The sequence below is a fragment of the Hippoglossus hippoglossus genome, chromosome 11 (genome assembly GCF_009819705.1).
Source record: "Hippoglossus hippoglossus isolate fHipHip1 chromosome 11, fHipHip1.pri, whole genome shotgun sequence".
NCBI lineage: Eukaryota > Metazoa > Chordata > Actinopteri > Pleuronectiformes > Pleuronectidae > Hippoglossus > Hippoglossus hippoglossus.
The window spans coordinates 3127430-3145413 of NC_047161.1; the positions used below are offsets into that span (position 1 = coordinate 3127430).

At 41.9% G+C, this 17984-nt stretch overlaps 3 protein-coding genes across 4 annotated transcripts in view; 2 read left to right on the plus strand and 1 right to left on the minus strand.

Annotated features, from left to right (window-relative positions):
- LOC117770959 (tapasin-like) overlaps nucleotides 1–17984 on the plus strand; it is a 1175540-nt gene that overhangs the window by 1116167 nt on the left and 41389 nt on the right. The gene's annotated exons all lie outside the window — the stretch shown is intronic.
- On the minus strand, nucleotides 415–9134 carry LOC117770920 (cilia- and flagella-associated protein 69-like). 2 transcript variants are annotated; one of them, XM_034600827.1, is made up of 23 exons: nucleotides 8793–9132; nucleotides 7981–8040; nucleotides 7822–7887; nucleotides 7349–7458; nucleotides 7190–7266; nucleotides 6841–6939; nucleotides 6185–6337; nucleotides 5759–5936; nucleotides 5453–5576; nucleotides 5310–5358; nucleotides 5094–5215; nucleotides 4778–5009; nucleotides 4026–4190; nucleotides 3826–3941; nucleotides 3519–3637; nucleotides 3228–3309; nucleotides 2865–3057; nucleotides 2318–2446; nucleotides 2081–2157; nucleotides 1806–2003; nucleotides 1387–1473; nucleotides 1176–1259; nucleotides 415–673 (listed from the first exon to the last, which is right to left on the minus strand). In XM_034600827.1, exons 1-23 carry the CDS (start codon nucleotides 8865–8867, stop codon nucleotides 506–508), a joined length of 2763 nt encoding a protein of 920 aa, XP_034456718.1. In that variant the 5' UTR covers nucleotides 8868–9132; the 3' UTR covers nucleotides 415–505. The 2 variants fall into 2 exon arrangements, with proteins under 2 accessions (XP_034456718.1, XP_034456717.1); XM_034600826.1 differs by having other exon boundaries at nucleotides 418–673; nucleotides 6772–6939; nucleotides 8793–9134.
- On the plus strand, nucleotides 10635–17632 carry LOC117770923 (lysine-specific histone demethylase 1B). The gene is made up of 21 exons (XM_034600838.1): nucleotides 10635–10853; nucleotides 10987–11129; nucleotides 11757–11878; nucleotides 11968–12057; nucleotides 12282–12393; nucleotides 12489–12602; nucleotides 12682–12720; nucleotides 12895–13087; nucleotides 13171–13355; nucleotides 13518–13688; nucleotides 13777–13851; nucleotides 13948–14082; nucleotides 14182–14353; nucleotides 14502–14629; nucleotides 14819–14950; nucleotides 15093–15167; nucleotides 15314–15430; nucleotides 15513–15638; nucleotides 15856–15978; nucleotides 16070–16222; nucleotides 16402–17632. Exons 1-21 carry the CDS (start codon nucleotides 10838–10840, stop codon nucleotides 16483–16485), a joined length of 2505 nt encoding a protein of 834 aa, XP_034456729.1. The 5' UTR covers nucleotides 10635–10837; the 3' UTR covers nucleotides 16486–17632.

A 17984-nucleotide genomic window follows, 5' to 3' on the forward strand; every position in this document is an offset into this window, starting at 1 on the left:
GTGATGAGAGCGTCGACCCTTTGCTGGACATTATTAGATCGCACAGTGTTTTCGTATTGAAAGTCAATGAGTGCAGTTGTTATTTTGCTGTTACATAAAGCTTCTGTTTCCATGATGCCACATTGATGGTTCAGGGTCTCACTGGTGCTTCACTGGTTTTATTAGCACAGCACGAGGACAAATAACCACAGGCATAACTTAGCATTGTCATTTTAAGTTTAATGATCAGATGATTGTGGGGAGAACGTGTCAACAGCAAGAGTTTTCAGTGCTTAAATTCCGCATCGGAAAATGCTTCCCAATGTTGACATTTATTTAATTTTATCTATTAAATATATATTGATTTTGACATCTGCAGACACAGGAAAGTTATAGCTTATACTGTGTCAAATAAATACAGACAGTAGTTAATTTTAAATGTGTTGATATAATCTTTATTTGGCTCTGTTAAGGATTTTAAATGAAAAAGAAAGCTATAAAATAAAAGTGTAGTAAAGGTCTTGTGTTAAACGTCTTTGACAGACCCGGAGCTGAAGAACTCTGGGTCCCGTGCTGCTGGTTCCTCCGGGTTCCGACCTGGACTCTGGGTTAGAGGTTTGGTCAGAGTCAGCTTCACTCCTGCAGGCGCCTGAGCCTCAGAGCTCTCTGCTGCGATCACCTGCCCAACGAAATGCTGCGACACAGACAAACACGCACGTAACCATCAGGGAGGATGAATCCTTACTGTTCTGCACAGCAGTTTGTTGAGACACTTCCTGTTTGTTAGAATTAAATTATGTTACATATTATGACTGAAAATCACCTCAGTAATGATCCGTTCCTCATTTATTTGATTTTGTCAAATTATTTCAAACAAGTTTTCTGCTCTTTTAAGACAGTAACACTTAATTTTTACACATTTTATAAAAAATATAATCTTTCTAATTTCTATTATATCTCTGCTTGTATTTCCTAGTGTTTTGCTCATGTGTTGAGTAATTAAAGACCAGTGAAAGGAGGAATGCTGTTACACTCGACGTCACTAAAAGCTTGATTAATTCTTGTCAAAACAACAGATAAAACCACTTTGCTCCTAAAGCTTCATGTTTTATCTTCTACAAACCAATGACTGAGACATTGTGGTGCAAACCTGATCCTAAAATCTGTGTCATCATGTAAATGTGTCAGTGACAGACCTCTGCAGGATGAACCGCAGGATCCGCGTCCGTTCGTTTGGGTCTGGATGATTCCATGTCTTCCTTCCTCTGGGCTTTTACCTCCTGTACAGAAAAACAAGACAAACAGCACAGTTGTTACTGATGAGAATAAAAACAAGGTTATTGAAATATATTTGTATAATAGTGCTGCTGATTTTGAGGTTATATCAGCAAATATCAAATGTACAACCTTCAGGATTTCATAGTTCGAGGTTTTGGAAACATAACTGTCCCAAGACTTCGCTGTGAGCTCCCGTTGTTTCCAGTGAGACTTTATCTGTGAGGAAATAAATGACACAAAAAGTTCACGTTATCAAAAGAGTCCAAACCATGAGACAAATGTCTTCTGATGAAAACATCCAGCGATTGAAACTTACAAGAAAGTACAAAATGTAAAACTATCAGACAAGGCTGAGATGCATGAGCCAGATGTTCTCTATTAAAGTTTGAGCATTAGTTCAGGACAAAAGAAGAATTCCTGGATCCACACATGAACTAATCTTTTCATATAACTCATGGCTTCTCTGTTGTTAATCAAAGAATAATATCTCCGTAGAGGCTTTCTGCTCTTTGTGTGTTTTGCTGTGTGTTGTGTTAGATTGTCCACACCTCCGTGTATATGATCTCCTCCTCACACGCCTCCTCCTTCCTCTGCTGCTCCAGGATGCTGATTTGTTCCGTCATCACCTTCCTTGCAGTGTCCTCTGCGATCTTACAGATGGCGCTCAGAGACTCCTGGTCTGGGCTGATCGGCCTCACGCCGTCTAGAATCAGCTCCCTGCTGACCTCGTCCCACACCTCACCGACCTACAGCACCACAGTGTTAGTTCATGCTATTGCAGTTCTTGAGTTTACGTCAAGTTCTGAGATGGGGTTTCCTGCACCTTAAAGTCCAGATATCTCCTGATGATGCCCAAAGTCACATAATCTTTGGCTGACAATCCGGGGAGGTCCAGAAAACCTGGGAGAGCAACAAGCATTTCAAAATATCTATATTTATAAAATCAGACCAAAGGAAAATCCCTGAACTCTTCACTCTTTCTTACAAACACCACTACCACACTTTGCATTGTGGCAAGGGACTGCAAATGGATCTGATTCTTTGATTTTTTCGTTTTTACCAAGTTTGCAGAAGATGGAGTAAATCTTCGACCGCAGGTTCTCTGATATCTCCAGCACTGCTGCACTCGGCGTGTTCGATGACAGCTGGGTGTCCTCCTGGTAACGCCTGAGGACGAGCCTCTGGGGATCTTTAAAAAATCAGGGGACAGAAAATACCAATATCAAAATTATCATTGGGGCAAAATCCTGAATAAAGATGTTTTTAGTCCAGATTTCTTAATGCCTGCCTGTCCTTAGAACCACCAGCTCAACTGGTTTGTTTTCACTACTCGTGTGATTGAATGTTTTAAATCTTTAAACACTTTCTTGCACTTTCCGAAATATTAATGACAAATGTGGGAGGCTCCTGTGTAATCTAATTTGAAAAACAAGTAAAATGTTACTTCAGATACAACTCTGGCATTTATGTGTTTCTTCATTTGATCTGTGATGATATAAGTTGCTCTGGATAACGCTGACTACTGAAAATAGTGAGTTTAACTGTATTTTTATGTCGAAAAACATTCATCACACCCCTTCTGTTGTTGTTGTTGTCTAGTTGCAGACCTGTTATCCCTCCATGTTGGTCTCTGGTGACTCCCAGTTCCTCCTCTTCCAGCCTCCACAGCTGCAGCAGGAGTCTGGACGCTGTCCGACCGCCGTCATCCCTCCAGCTCAGGATGTGAGTCAGAGTGTTGGGGTTGTCACATAACTCCAACAGGGTGGCGAGAACGATGGCGTGCACACACCTCGGGCTCGACTGAGAAAGATACACCCAAAACAAAGAGTCTGAAGTTTATATTTCCTGTAGCTGCATGTGGACACTGCCAGACAGCAGACACCTTTCACACAGAGCAACTTAAAGGTGTTTTCATTACACAATTACTGGAGGAAACTGGAGTGTAAATCTGCTGGAAATCAGATACTTACAACGAGTAAGTCAAGCAGAAGAAACACTCCTTCTTTAACCAAGAAATAATCCTCTGTGGTGTAGCAGCCCACGATGCAGGACCTGGTGGGATTCAAAACAAAACACGGAAACAATCTCAGTTTTCTGGGTGTGAAATTAATAACAAGTTCACCAAGTACACTACATTTACACAATTTGAATCTATAAAGCTGAAAAGTGACAGAACACAGGAGCTGTGCTGATTCCTAACACGTCTTTGAGTGGATATGTTTTTATCATATCAAAGTTTGTTGAGACTCAGCTGAACTGACCACACACAGTCGACCGTGGAGAGGATGAGCTTGTTGTGTCCCAGGCCGCTGTAGAACTTGTCAGGGCCTTTCTTCAGGAAATGAACTGTCATCTCAACTCCCTCTGCCCCAAACAGTTCCTGTGGCAGATCATCACAGACGTTAAGTACGAGACTGTAACTGGACATGTCAGGGTCTGGTCTGAGCATGAGACCACATCTATCCAACCAAATGTCAAAAGAAAGGGATTCTCACAAATAACTAATATCCTCTGAGAAATTTCAATAATTGCATACAAGTAATTTAAACTACTTTTTGGCAGTTTTACCTTCCTGTGCATGTCGCTCTCACACAGCGCTGAAAGAATCAGCTGAATGTCTGACTTTATCTCCAGCGTCACCAGATCCTCCTCATCAGGACTCGCTTCCATCTGCATCAAAATCCCTGAGAAAATACACAGGTTCCAACCTCTCTCTGCTGATAACACTCAGTTAAATGATGTGTACGTCGCGATTTAACTTAATTCACCCATGAGCTGATTGATGGTTCCTTGGTCACAAAGGTCCTGGATGACGGACTCTTCACCTAAAGACGTCACAGATCTGAGAACTCTGATGCAGTGCCTCATCTGAGCCTTCTTACTGCCTCTGCCTCCGGTGCCATGGAAACTGTGACAATCGCCAAAGTAGGAATCTGAAATAAAACAGGAAAATATAATGGGTTTAATTTCTGATGGTGGAAGGATTGTTTGGTCAAATCTAGTGTGAAACACAGTAAGCATTTGAAATGAAAGTTAAAAATTTTATTTAAGTGTCAGTTTGTGTGTAGGAACCAAAATACTTAACAAGATACTGCAAATGAAATACCTTTAAATACCTGTCAGTGTCAGAGAGGAAAGTAGTTAAACTGTCATTTGAATTTTAAAAGAAGTTTCAGGTGGTTAAACTGTCAGTTTGAGTTCGAGAGACACAAGCAGCTGAACCGTCAAGTTAGTTTTAAAGATAAAAAGCGGTTGAGGGGCCAGCTACGCAGTTAAACTGTCAGTTAAAGATTTACAGATAAGTCATTTGAAGTTTCGAGGACGAAAGCAGTTAAACTGATAGTTGAAGTGCAGGAGGTGAAAATAGTCAAAGTGGGATGAACGCAGTGGAGGTGTCACTATGGCAACAGTGGAAATTCACTGTAGAAAAGGTGTTTTGCTCAGGTCCAGGGTGTTAACATGCATGGATGTTACCCTATGACCTTTGACCTTTCTGATACGGGACCCCCTGCTTGCCCACCTTGCCCTGTGCACCAGTCCAGCAGGAGCAGCAGGCGTGCGTTTCCCAGACATGACACGTACTCGTCCAACATGAGCGGAGCGATGGTGGCGAGCGTGGCCAGTGCCTGCAGCTGGAGCTCTTCCTGCTGGATCGAGGACCAGTGACGCAAACCCGATCGTTGCTCAGCCGTGGCAGCAGGTGGCTTCACGAGCGTCAGCAGGGCCAGCATCACCTGTTCCTCTTTGTAAAGCTGAGAGAGGAGAGCATGGAGCAAACGTTCACACTCCAGTGATTCTATCAACTTACAGAACTGCTGACTGAGGCTGTGACTGACCTGCAGCGCAGCCAAATCCTTCGACATCAAAACCAACAGATTCAACAGCATCTTCTTCATTTTCAAATCTTCGCTGTTGTAGCTGAGTTTGAAGTTGCGAACCAGGGGATTGTGAGTTTTCACTAAAATACAGATATAGAAAAAGTTGCGTGAAAGCTGCTGTTAAACTCATGACTAACTGAATTGAATTGATTTATAGGAAAACAGTCGTCTTACACTCAGGAAATGTGACGAACACCATGAGCTGCTTCGCAAATAGACTCTCCTGAAAATTAGAGACATCACGTCAGACTGTAGCAGTAACATAACGTGAAGTGATCTCACGTCACTGCTTTGCTAAGTATCTGTCCCGTACGCACAATGAGCAGAGAGTTGGGGTTTTCAGCGATGAGAGTTGTGATCACGAGCAGATCATTTCTGAGTTGGAGGTCTGAAGGTTGGAAACCGCTCATCAGCTGGTGAAAGAACGCTTCCTTCAGAGATCTAAGAGAAATGAAGAGACCACAAAACCTATTTCAACTTTAAATGTTGTGTTGACTTCCTTTAGCTGTTATTAACATTTCAGGATTATTTAGAATCAAATATTTGTCCACTTCAGATGAATAAATGGTTAATTCCGATTCTTCCATGTTTGAAAACACCATAAAACCTCAGGAGACGCCTACACAATACACTCCATGCTGCTGAGCTGAGCGGTGACCGTGTCCTTGCTGCCTCTCTCCAGCAGGTTCCAGAGGATTTCTGAGGAGTGGACAAGGACCTGACCGGACGGGTCGGGCTGGTTCATGTGGAGACAGATTGTCTCGGCTCCCCGTGCATTCAGTATTAAAGCACAGTTCATATCTGCGGATGTAAAATGACATAAGACGAAGTACAGAGACGTGATTATTGATAAAAACAACTCATTGACCTGCTGACATTGACACAAGGACACTTAAAATCACTGTTTTCATTGTTTGCCTAATTGTTCGATTTATTGCATTATGCTCTCGAGGGCTGGCTACTCTGTCTAATGAGGGAGGACGTCTGCTTGAATTGACAGGTCCGACACATCCCCTCCTCCACTACCTCAGTGAAAACCAGTTACTGACCAGAGGAGCCTGAGAGGATCTGAAGGGTCTTCAGGAGCTGCAGCTTGATGGTGGGCTGGTTCTCCAGAGTGCTCATGGAGAGGAGCAGCGTCTGTGCCACGTCACTGAGCTCCAGCAGCTGCAGCCTGTAGCCTGGAGAGGTCGGCTGGAGACCTGCACACAGAAGAAAGCTTTATTAGATATTACATACGACCAGAAAGTCCTGGAAACACTGAGGAAATAAAACAAACAAAGAGAAGATGAGAGAAAATATGAATGGTAGAACAGAAAGATATATTTAGCATTTGAAAGAAATTGAATTCACTATCATTATTTGTTTAAATCTTGATAGGATAATGAGGACAAGTAGAACACAAATAAACCACCAATAACTAAAAATTATACAGAAATAGGTAATTGAGAAGTTTACTATTATGATACAAGTTAGGAGAAATATCAGTTTTTATAGGAAAACCGTGGAGACGTTCAAGTGAATAAATGTAAAAAAGAATGAAAAGAAAGAAATGATGAAATAAATAAAACAGACAGTAAAACAAAAAAACCAAAAGCACAAGCATGCCACCACAGGAGCCATGAGAGAGTCTCACTTAGTGAAAGTCTAGAAAATCTGTTAGAGCATAAAGTCCGAGGCTTCGTCCTGGTGGCACTGTCCGTACCGTCGTGCAGCTGTTTAGGAGCCACATGGTTGTAGAATGATTTCACAGTTTCAACTATCTGTTGTCTCACTTCGGCTTCTGACACCCTCATGAGACACCCTGTGAACAGAGACACATCTGTCAGTCCCTTCCCCAGAAGCAAAAGGACAAATTATATGAAGGATATCACAGGTTTGTTATGTCCATTAAAATGGTAGAAGACTCTGCATTTTGAGTCCCGTGCAAACATGAATGCACCATAACAATCACCACTAGAATAATGTAAATTGACAAATATAGTTTTTATGTAAATATGAGCAGTGATATAAGAGCAGTGACCAAGCTATGAAAGAGCTTTTAATGAGTTTACCCAAGTGGGAGATGAACTCGATGACGTCCTGAGCGTATTTCAGCTCATCAGATGCTTTCTCCTTCAGGAAGGGAAATCTGAGAGGAAGCAGAGCAACACTTAGATGTTCAGATGATCTCATGAGAAAACAGGTTGAAAGATTAGCATTAATTTTCTTACCTGCAGATTTTAAGAGCCTCACACAATATGGGCAGATATTCAGGGTGGTCCTTCACTTTCTCAGCACAGATATTGAGAATTTTGGCGACGTCTTTCAGATCCTTCAACAGCTGGAAACAGCTTAGGACGTTTAACACCATTTTCAGCAGAAATGTATGTCTTGCTCATGCACAGACATAAATCAGTCATCATAAGAGCTGAGACTATTTTAGAACAGGCAAAATGCTGACAGACACGGTGACGCAGAGGTAAATTAGAGCCTTGGGAACAGCTTTTGGCTCCGTGGTCAGGTTGCATGAGAGCGGATCTATTTCCATCACTGCACCGGGAAACATTAATGAGGAAACGTTGACAATCTGCTGTCGTGTGTGTGACACCTCATATAATCAGACATTATGAGATAAGGACTTCATGGAAAGAGAAGTCGACCTTATAGGAAAAAGTCAGAACATCATAACCAGGGGAAAGGATACAAAACCAACTTGGCTTCTCTTCAATAGTTTCTTCAGGACAAAAAGGTGCCTCTCCTTCAAATTAGCCTTCAGTAAAAAACAGAATAAACAGTATAATTACATTTAACATCACATAAAACCAAAAAAATAAACCAGTGCCGACTTTCACGTTTAACTGACCGTCAACGGATCTTCAAGGAGACGAATCACCTTTGTTGAATCCAGACTTTTGGCACTGACCTGTTCAGACAAATACAGATTCCACTGTTCTTTAAAGTACTACTGTCTTTATAATGACTCGTCTTTAGTGACTCAAAGACTCAACCACAATTTTGATTTATGAAATTATTATAGGTCTTCTGAGAATGTGTCAAAATCTTCTCCATCCGAATCTGCCTATATCTAAAATGTCTTTTATTTTACTTTGCATTGATCCTTTAAAAATCTAATTTTATATTGACTTATACTGACATTGACTTTTTTTGATTCTTGTGTTAATGTGTCAATGTAAAACACCTTGAATTTAAAGGTGACACAGAAATACTCTTTTCTTATTAATTGGTGCATATTCCCTGCTACATTTATGGAGAAAACCATAATTATTATTATTATTATCATCTGGAGCCTTGGATCACTTTTCTCTTTTATTTATTAATTTTTTTAAATCCTGTAGTCCATTCCTGAAATAAGGGCTCTTTCATATAAAACACCAATTTTATAATTGTATTAATATTAGTTTGTGATGGTCTAGTTCTCAAAATAAAACATCTAAATATCAGATTAATTTGTTCTTTAAACCAAAATAGGCAATTTCCAGCGATTTACTTCAAACACAAAGACAATAAGAGAAGAGACACAGGAGGATATAGAAAGACACATTTAAATATGATATAAATATGATATAAACAGAAGGGTATAAATAACAGTCGAGTTGCAGGGCAGCCACCAGAGACATGACACCAGTATAATGAGAACACAAACCCAGTGTTTACCTCCTGGTGCTGCCTCATGTCTGCTGCTCCGGGGATGTCCGGTTTCTTTCTGTGTAAAACTTTCCCTGAATCCATTTGGAAAAGTCAGGAAATGATCATTTCTCTTCTCACTTCAGCAGCAAACACGAACGGTGTCTCTTCATCTCTCTCTGTGGTTTCCTCTTGGTCTGAGTAACGCGCTAACACATCGGGACGTCACTCACAAACCCGGGTTAGGGTGCGGGTTGGCCCCGAAGCACCTTTAACTCGGACCTGGTTTGTTTTGAGGTGAGATAAACGTCCAGTAAAGGACAAACTCAGATCGTGGCAGCGGTAGCTCGTAGAGACACTTCCGGTGTCAACAGAAACTCCCACTGGCAGCTGCCTCTTGCACAGTGGCAGCTGCCTTTGTTGTCTGTGTTGCCACACTGATTAAAGGCAGCTGCCACTGTTGCCCCACTGTTACTCCTTCAACTTCAAAATATTTGTTGTGAGTTATGAACTTCTATGGTGTAAAACAGGCACCAGTGCGTATACAAGACAAAAGATGAACACAACAAACAGCTACTGACCCACTACCTTTGAACCAAGTTTTATTCTCATGTCTTCAGTATTTATTATAATTCAGTTAACTGACACTGACGCCGTGGACAGCAATATGGATACAGGCCGGTTTGTCCTGTTAAGATAAAGTGAAATGTACTGATATGGAAGCAAACTGTTATTTATACTTTCCTGGCTAACCAGTAATTCCAAGTACATCTCCACTCAGGTTACCAAGTACTACTTGAAACAGTATTATTTTATGTTTGAGTAATTTGTGCAAATGCAGATCATAACACCTAAATTAAAGCATTGAATTATAGCATTGTCTCTCGTAAAGAAAACATATTGTGTCAGTGATGGTAAATGTTTATAATCGAACCTTAAAAAGGGCGACAGAGCAAACAGACACAAACAGCAGGTTTTACATGTGTCAAAGATAGAAAAGGTGTTGTAGTAAGGACTGGGTTAAAGTGACTGGTCTGATTTGCATATCTGCAGAAAAATCAAGCAGATATATTGAATCAGATAAAGAGAGATATATGCACAATAGGCTACATAAATACACATATGGAAATACCGGATTGTACAGATGCCAATGCAGTGAAGTGTCGACTTGTCACTTGTTACAGTGCAAAGTAATAATGATGTCCTCAAAAGTTCTTTGACAGCAGAACAGTAATATCACTTAATTTTTAAATGCAGTTCATAAAACACAATTACTCAGCAACATGAAGACACAATACCTTGTTGTCCTTGATCTTTAGGGAAACCTAGTGTGGGTAGCCCAATCTACATTATGTGCTGACTAGTCAACTTCCTTTTGCATGGAGACTGGATTTCTTTGGCTTTGAAAAAAATACTATTATGTAATTTGTTGTGTGTCGCTGTCAGGAGTCTGAAGTGTGGCACAGGCACATCTCATAAATGACCAGTAGACACAAAGAAAATAATTAACATGGCATGGACCCAAAGTTAAACTAAACCCCTGAAACATCTTTTTTACAGATGAAAACCAATATTTGTGGATATTTAGTGGATAAAACATGAATTTGTTTCATTACCATAACTGTACGCAGCGTCTCAACCCTCCACGATGAACAATAACAAGTTATAAACGTTCACCAACGAGTCCACATCTCCCTGAATGAGTCACAAACAGTGGTCGTTGCCCCCAAACTACAGTGGCACTTTCTACTGCCACCGGAAGTGCCTCTGCGAGCTGCCGCTGCCACGATTTGAGCTGCTGCCTCTCCTCGGCGTACCCGCGTTGCTATGGTGACCGCGTAGTACGGCGAGCGGCGCGGCCCAATCCCGCACGAGACGCCCACTTCCTCTCGGAAACCGGACGTGGTGTCCTGCTAACAACAACAGCGCGGGGGGGGTTGTGCGGGGGGGAAACCAGCCTCTCTGCTCCCGCAACAATAGAAGGGATCGAACCATTTTCACGCACAAAATAAACCCCGCAGAAACCCCGTCATGAACGTGAACAGGTCCCGGGGCTGGTGACGTGCGGGCCGGCCATGCTGTCAGACGCAGGTCAGTGTTCGATGCTGCTTCGTGCTAATCGCTAAACGTGATGCCGATCGTTTGGTTTAAAGGTCTCGGCCGTGCGTCCTCTCCTGTGTTCACGCGCTAACGCCACATGTGTGTTGTTGTCGTGATTGTCCAGACTACTGCGGGAACGCCTCCGGTGCCCGGCGGGCCAAGAAGAGGAGCTCCGGGGAGGCGCCGGGGGACAGCCAGACCCTGCGCTCCTCCGGGAGGCAGATCAACGTCCGGGTGAAGCGAACCAACAACCCGCCACCTGGACAGGTAACCGCCGAGCAGCAGCCATGTTCCACCTGTCAGTCAAAAAGCCTGTACTGTGACTGACACATGCAGTATGTGAGAGTATTTACACATATTTATATACCATGCCTGCCTTTATGTACATATTCATATTTTTCAATATCTCCTACTGTACAAATACAGGATACATCCTCGTGCAACTTTATTCAAGTGCTTCTCTTTACACATAATATTCTGTTTGTAGTGAAAGGTGTAAATTAGGTGCATATTTCATGTATTTTATTTTTATTGCCTTATTTTTATGTGATATTTTCATGTGTTTTATTGTCTTTTCCTCTGTCTGCTGCTGTAACATGTGAATGTCTCTGGCGTGGGATCAATAAGTCTCATCTCATTTCATCTTATCTGTCAAAAAGGAGTAATTTCATATAAACTGTCATTACTTAATTTGTCTTTCTAATTCTCTTTCTAATTTCACCATCATTTTATGTGCAATCCTGTTTCCATTGTTTATATTATTGCGTTTATAATAACCCTCTTGTTTGCAATTGTTAATATTGCAGATTTACTTATTTAATACTTTTCTACTTACTTTTGCAAATTTCAATTGCAATTAAGTTTGGTCATAACACTCTCAGCACTCTCTTCCAGAGCAAGAGAAAAGCTACAGACACAGAGGAAGAGGACGATCAGTCCGAGAAGAAGTACAGAAAGTGTGAGAAGGCTGGATGCTCTGCCACGTACCCCGTGTGTTTTGCGAGCGCAAATGAGAGGTACCAGGTTTCTTGGTAAAACAGAAGTAAAAGGATTTAACTCAGTTACGTGCTGGTTGACAGGGGCTCATTCTGCTGTCTCCTCTCAGATGTGCTAAGAACGGATACACGTCTCGATGGTATCATCTGTCCTGTGGTGAACATTTCTGCAATGAATGCTTCGATCACTACTACAGGAGGTAATGTTGACAGAGCCGCTGAAGAAATAACCTCAGTACAATACTGTGCCACATCTTGGGAAATCATTTCTCATCATATATCACGAATCGTGGTTGTATTAATTCAAGTGTTGCTGTCTGAAGAGTATAAGTCAGATATTTTAGTGTTTGGCAACTCGTAAATCTCAGAGCAGGCTCACCTCTTTTATATAGATGAAATTTGATTAACTTTTTTATTATTTCAGCCACAAAGACGGCTATGAGACCTTTGCATCGTGGAAGAAGGTGTGGACGAGTAATGGGAAAAGTGAGCCCAGTCTTAAAGCTTTCATGGCCGATCAGCAGCTGCCGTTCTGGGTACGTGGACGCTGCCATCCTGGTTCCTGTCAAACAGCTGAATGTGGCATCTCTGAGTTCTCCATACATGTTACATGTTTACATGTTACTTTCAGGTTCAATGCACCAAACCGGAGTGTAGGAAGTGGCGTCAGCTGACTAAGGAGATCCAACTCACTCCTTCCTTAGCAGCAACATATCGCTGTGGAATGAAGTTCAACAACATTAAGGTGAACAGGAAACAGGAAAAACGAGGCATTGACTGAGTGACCTTTTGTTGTTGTAATAACCTTGTTTGCTTGTCTACAGAGTGAAGGACCGGACCAGTGCTCCCAACCAGAGGACCTGGTAAGAGCTGGGGAGGATCCCAACACAGATCATAGCAAATAAGGAACAGTCTGCAGCCAACATCATTCATTATAAAAAAGTCTAAATTAACTGATAATGCATCTATTGTGTGTCATTAAAAGATTATGGATTGATTTTCCTTCTCTTTAACCCCAAGCTCTTTTATTCTCTCAGAGAGTAGCTGAGGTGACCGACAGCTGGTGGCATTCAATGCTGATTTTGCCGCCACTGTTTAAAGAAAGTCCAGCCAGCCCTTTCCTCGCTGCCTACTACCCCGACTGTGTGGGAATGAGTCCGTCAGGCTCTCCCAGCAACATGTCTCTGAACGATCTGAGGGCCGATCACTGCCGAGCTGTACCGCCACAAAGTAAGTCTGTGAGTGCAGGAGAAAGTTAGAGACGTCAGTCCAGAGCACCAATGTGGTTAACTAATCATAATTGTATCCTTCAGTTCCAGGTCTGTGTCCGTACTTCCAGCCCTTCTATCAGCCTAATGAGTGTGGCAAGGCCCTGTGTGTGCGGCCGGATATGATGGAGCTGGATGAGCTTTACGAGTTTCCAGAGTTTTCTCGTGATCCCACCATGTACTTGGCTTTGCGTAACCTTATTCTGGCTTCCTGGCACAAGAACTGCAAGGTACGCTGCTGACATCTGCCAGCACCGATCTGTTGAACCAGGAAATACATTCTTTTCTTATGTTTTTCTACCTTTTTAAATATCTCATTGTTCCCTAAAAGTGATTTTAAAACTCCATAAAACAACAAGCAGCTGAGATAATTTATCTATTTATTTCTAAAGGAGATGCTGACCTCTCAGAAATGTGCCCAGCACATCATTGTCCGGGGGTTGGTGCGTGTGCGCTGCGTGCAGGAGCTGGACCGGGTGCTCAACTTCATGACCAGGAAGGGTTTGATCAACACGGGTTTGCTGGCGGTCAAACAGCCGCTCCTCCCCGAAAGACATCGGGCTGTGAGTGTCAACAGCTCACATCTACATATTTGTGATAAGTTATTTGGTTTTAAAAGCTCACAGTCCTCCAACATCTTGTTTTTTACAGAAGAACGTTATCGTCATCGGTGCTGGAGCTTCAGGACTTGCTGCTGCCCGGCAGCTGCAAAACTTTGGCACTCAGGTTAAAATTCTTCACTTAACTTGGATTCTTATTTTCACATCTTCACACTGTCGTCTGGTCACAAGGTTACATCCTTTATTTCCTTTGATTTGACAGGTGATGGTGCTGGAGGCGAGGGAGAGAATCGGAGGTCGAGTGTGGGATGACTCGTCTCTGGGCGTCACTGTGGGCCGAGGAGCACAAATTGTCAATGGTTGTGTAAATAACCCCATTGCCCTGATGTGTGAACAGGTAAGAATTAATGTGTATGGACCCAAAATACTTTCCTATATTTTGATCATGATCTTTAGTCTATTAACTATTTGTTCCCTCTTCCTTCCTCTGATGCAGATGGGCATCCAGATGCACAAGCTGGGGGAGCGGTGTGACCTCTTCCAGGAGGGAGGACAGGTTACTGACCCGGCCATTGACAAGCGCATGGACTTCCACTTTAACGCCATCCTGGACGTGGTGTCAGATTGGAGGAAGGACAAGTCACAGAACCAGGACACACCACTTGGAGGTGCTGAACCGTTATCACCAGACACATCGTCACTGGAAATTAAGATTTAAACGTTTTATATCATCAGGAAAGAGTCATTATTGGCCTTCTTGCAGAAAACTGACTTTGGATGTATTTTTTATGTATTAGTATGATTTTATTTCTGCAGAAAAAGTCCAGGAGGTGAAGAAGAACTTTCTGCAGGAGTCTGGGATCCAGTTTAGTGAGTTGGAGGAGAAAGTGCTTCAGTTTCACCTCAGCAACCTGGAGTATGGCTGTGGAAGCATGTTAGACCAGGTCTGGAAAACTCTAAACTTAAAAACACTGCAAGTTTTCTTTCCTGTTTGAGGTTCGTTATGAACAGAAAGTCTGTTGATGTTTTCTGATGAACAGGAAGTTCAGGCTGGAAACTGGAAAATCCCTCAGTCTCTTTGAACTGTCTGCATGCTGCTCATATATTAATACGATAAAAATGTTTGTTTGTAGGTATCAGCAAGATCCTGGGATCACAACGAGTGTTTTGCCCAATTCTCAGGAGACCACACTTTACTCAATAAGGGCTACTCGGTCTTACTCCACAAACTGGCCGAGGCCCTCGACGTCCGCACAAAGTGTCCGGTTTGTTTGACTTTTTACTTACTTTTTTCTTTTTTTAAACTTACATTTAACACTTAATTAACCTGCCCTGCATTACATTACATTAGAGTATGAAGTTGTGTACTAAATACTGCATTAAATGTACTTTTTATTCAAATTTTAGGTTCAGGCCATTGACTACTCAGGTGACGTTGTCAGAGTTACCTCCTCCAATGGGTCCCAGTGGACGGCACAGAAGGTAAAAACATAAAGACTCTTCAACATGATATTACACGATCTTTATTATCCATAAAGACTTAGAGAGTTCAAACTAAGCAAAATCTTTTTATTCTTAATGACTTTATTTCATGTTTATTTTTACTTTAACGTCCTTTCCTCTTTCAGGTTCTTGTTACAGTCCCATTGACTTTACTGCAGAAGAATTTGATTCAGTTCAACCCTCCACTTCCTGAAAGGAAACTGAAAGCAATCCACAGTCTGGGAGCTGGTATCATAGAAAAGGTCAAATCTGCTTGAGGTGTCTGTTGGTTTCACTTTCTCTGTCTGTGGCTAAATGATAAAACATCTGTATCTCCACCTGCAGATCGCTCTTCAGTTCCCGTACAGATTCTGGGACAACAAAATCCAAGGGGCCGATTACTTTGGTCACATCCCACCGGGTCCTGACAAGAGAGGCATGTTCAGCGTCTTCTATGACATGGATCCACAGGTTTGTTTCTCTCCGTTCACCCACTAGACGAAGACACAAACATCGTCTCACTGCTGTTTGTCTTTTCTATAATATACAAGTTCTTCTTTCTGTGTTAACCATGAGAGAAGGAGGGGATTTGGATGTAAGCAGCATCTTAGCAAGACACATGGATATATAGGTTTGACCTCCTGTCATGATTACACTGTGCTTTAATGCTATGGTTGTGTATCTGTAGGGAAAGCAGGCTGTCCTCATGTCAGTGATCACTGGTGATGCCGTCCCTGCTGTTCGGGACCTGGAGGACAAGGCGGTGGTTGATGAGTGCATGAAAGTTCTGCGTGCACTTTTCAAGGAACAGGTAATGACATCACATTCTACAATTACATTTTTGTGTGTGTGGGTGTGGGTGTGTGTGTTTTTGATCTCTGTTGTTATTCTCTTCTTGTCAGGACGTCCCGGAGCCGATACACTTCTTTGTCACACATTGGAGCAAAGACATCTGGTCCCAGATGTCCTACAGCTTTGTGAAGACAGGCGGCAGTGGAGAGGCCTATGACATCCTTGCTGAAGACATACAGGGCAAAGTCTTCTTTGCTGGCGAGGTAATATTATTAAGAAAAGTGCGATTATAAATAGCACGTTATCCATAACAGCAGTGCTCTTCCTGCTTTTACAAGTCCAAATTGTATGCCGTGAAACAGGTCACCAACCTAATTTCACACTGTACTTGTGATGCCCTTTTTAATTGATTTATTGCCGTTGTTACCATCTTTGTTACCAGGCCACCAACAGACACTTCCCTCAGACTGTGACCGGAGCCTACCTCAGTGGGGTCCGAGAGGCCAGCAAGATGGCTGCTATGTAAACTGTCAGCACCAGATCACTCAACAGCACCAGCATGGACACACACGGGTCGCACTGACAAACAGACCTTTACTCAGCTCTGACTGCGTTCCCTTAGTCGCTCCACATGACCTTTCACCACACTGTCATGTGTCTGATCAGCGAGACACCGTGAACTCGAGCTCTCCAGGTCCCGGCTCCACATACTTAACACACGATTGATCAAAGTGATTTTTATTTATGTCACAAACCAGCTGTCAAAAGGATTTTAGTTGGCGACAAGAAGCAAAAAACCATCGTAGCAAAGGAGGTAGACTGTGTGTGATTATCCCTGTGTGGCTCGGCCATGTTCCACTGTGCTGGAGAGCAGGATGATCTCATCTTGAGTTTTACGGTTGGTGTCGTGAGCACTTCTGTAATGAAATGGTTCAAAATGTTCATTTGAAGACATGAGGCTGCATGAAACATTGGTTAACTCTCCGTTTTCTAATCATGAATCAACCTGATTTAATCTCCAGGGATCAAGTTTCAAGAGATGATACAGTGATGTTTAAAAACGAAATCTTCTTTGAGAGTTGCCTGCCAATGTTTTATACAACTGTAATGGATTCGCATTGTTTTGCATGTGATATATGTGTTGGTACAAATGGTTTAGTGAACAGGACGAAAGGTTAGATATTTACTATTAGTCCTTCTGCGATAGCACTTTTATTTATAGCATTGATTTGATTTGGAAAAAAAGAAATGAATAGTTCATGTCACAAGTTAAATTCCTCTTGTGGTTGAGAATGAGCAGAAGACACCAGATCGTCCCCTTACCTTCTCAGGGATTTGATCAGGATTTTACCACCTAGAGAAAAATAATAATGTATTTGTACAATTTTGAATATCATTGTTTAAAAAAAGGTCACACAAACAACCAAAGGAGGAAAGTAAATCCTTCCTATTTCCCTTGTGTTAGCTCTTGAATTCAAACTGAACCGTAGTTGTTGGGGGTTGGGAATCAGCACAGCAATGTCCTCACTGTCTTGGATCGATGTTGACTAATGATGCTTTACATGTAGAGTCAGATCTGTGTGAGAATCTAGAATCATGTCCCGTCTGTCTGACATCACAGTGCTTCAATATTTATCTTGTACGTGTGTAATAAACTGAGCTTTGAACTGCCACCATCAGCTGATCGGTTTTACTCTGGAAGAAGATCCACATGCTGGTACCTCAAATTAATGTTTTCATATTTATGGATTTGCTCTATTCTGTGGAATAGACTTTAATGTCTTAACTCTTGTCTACACTGCAGAGCACTGTGCCACCTACAGATATGAATACTCATCTATTAATTAGCACTTACATAGAAAGTTATACATTATATATATATATATATATATATTATACAAGACATTATACATTTACCACTCTTCACAGTATTTAAATCTCAATTAAAAATGCACAAAGAATCTTTAAAATATGTAAACACAAAACAAGCTTTACTGATCCAGAGTAGTTTGTCTTTCTTACGTT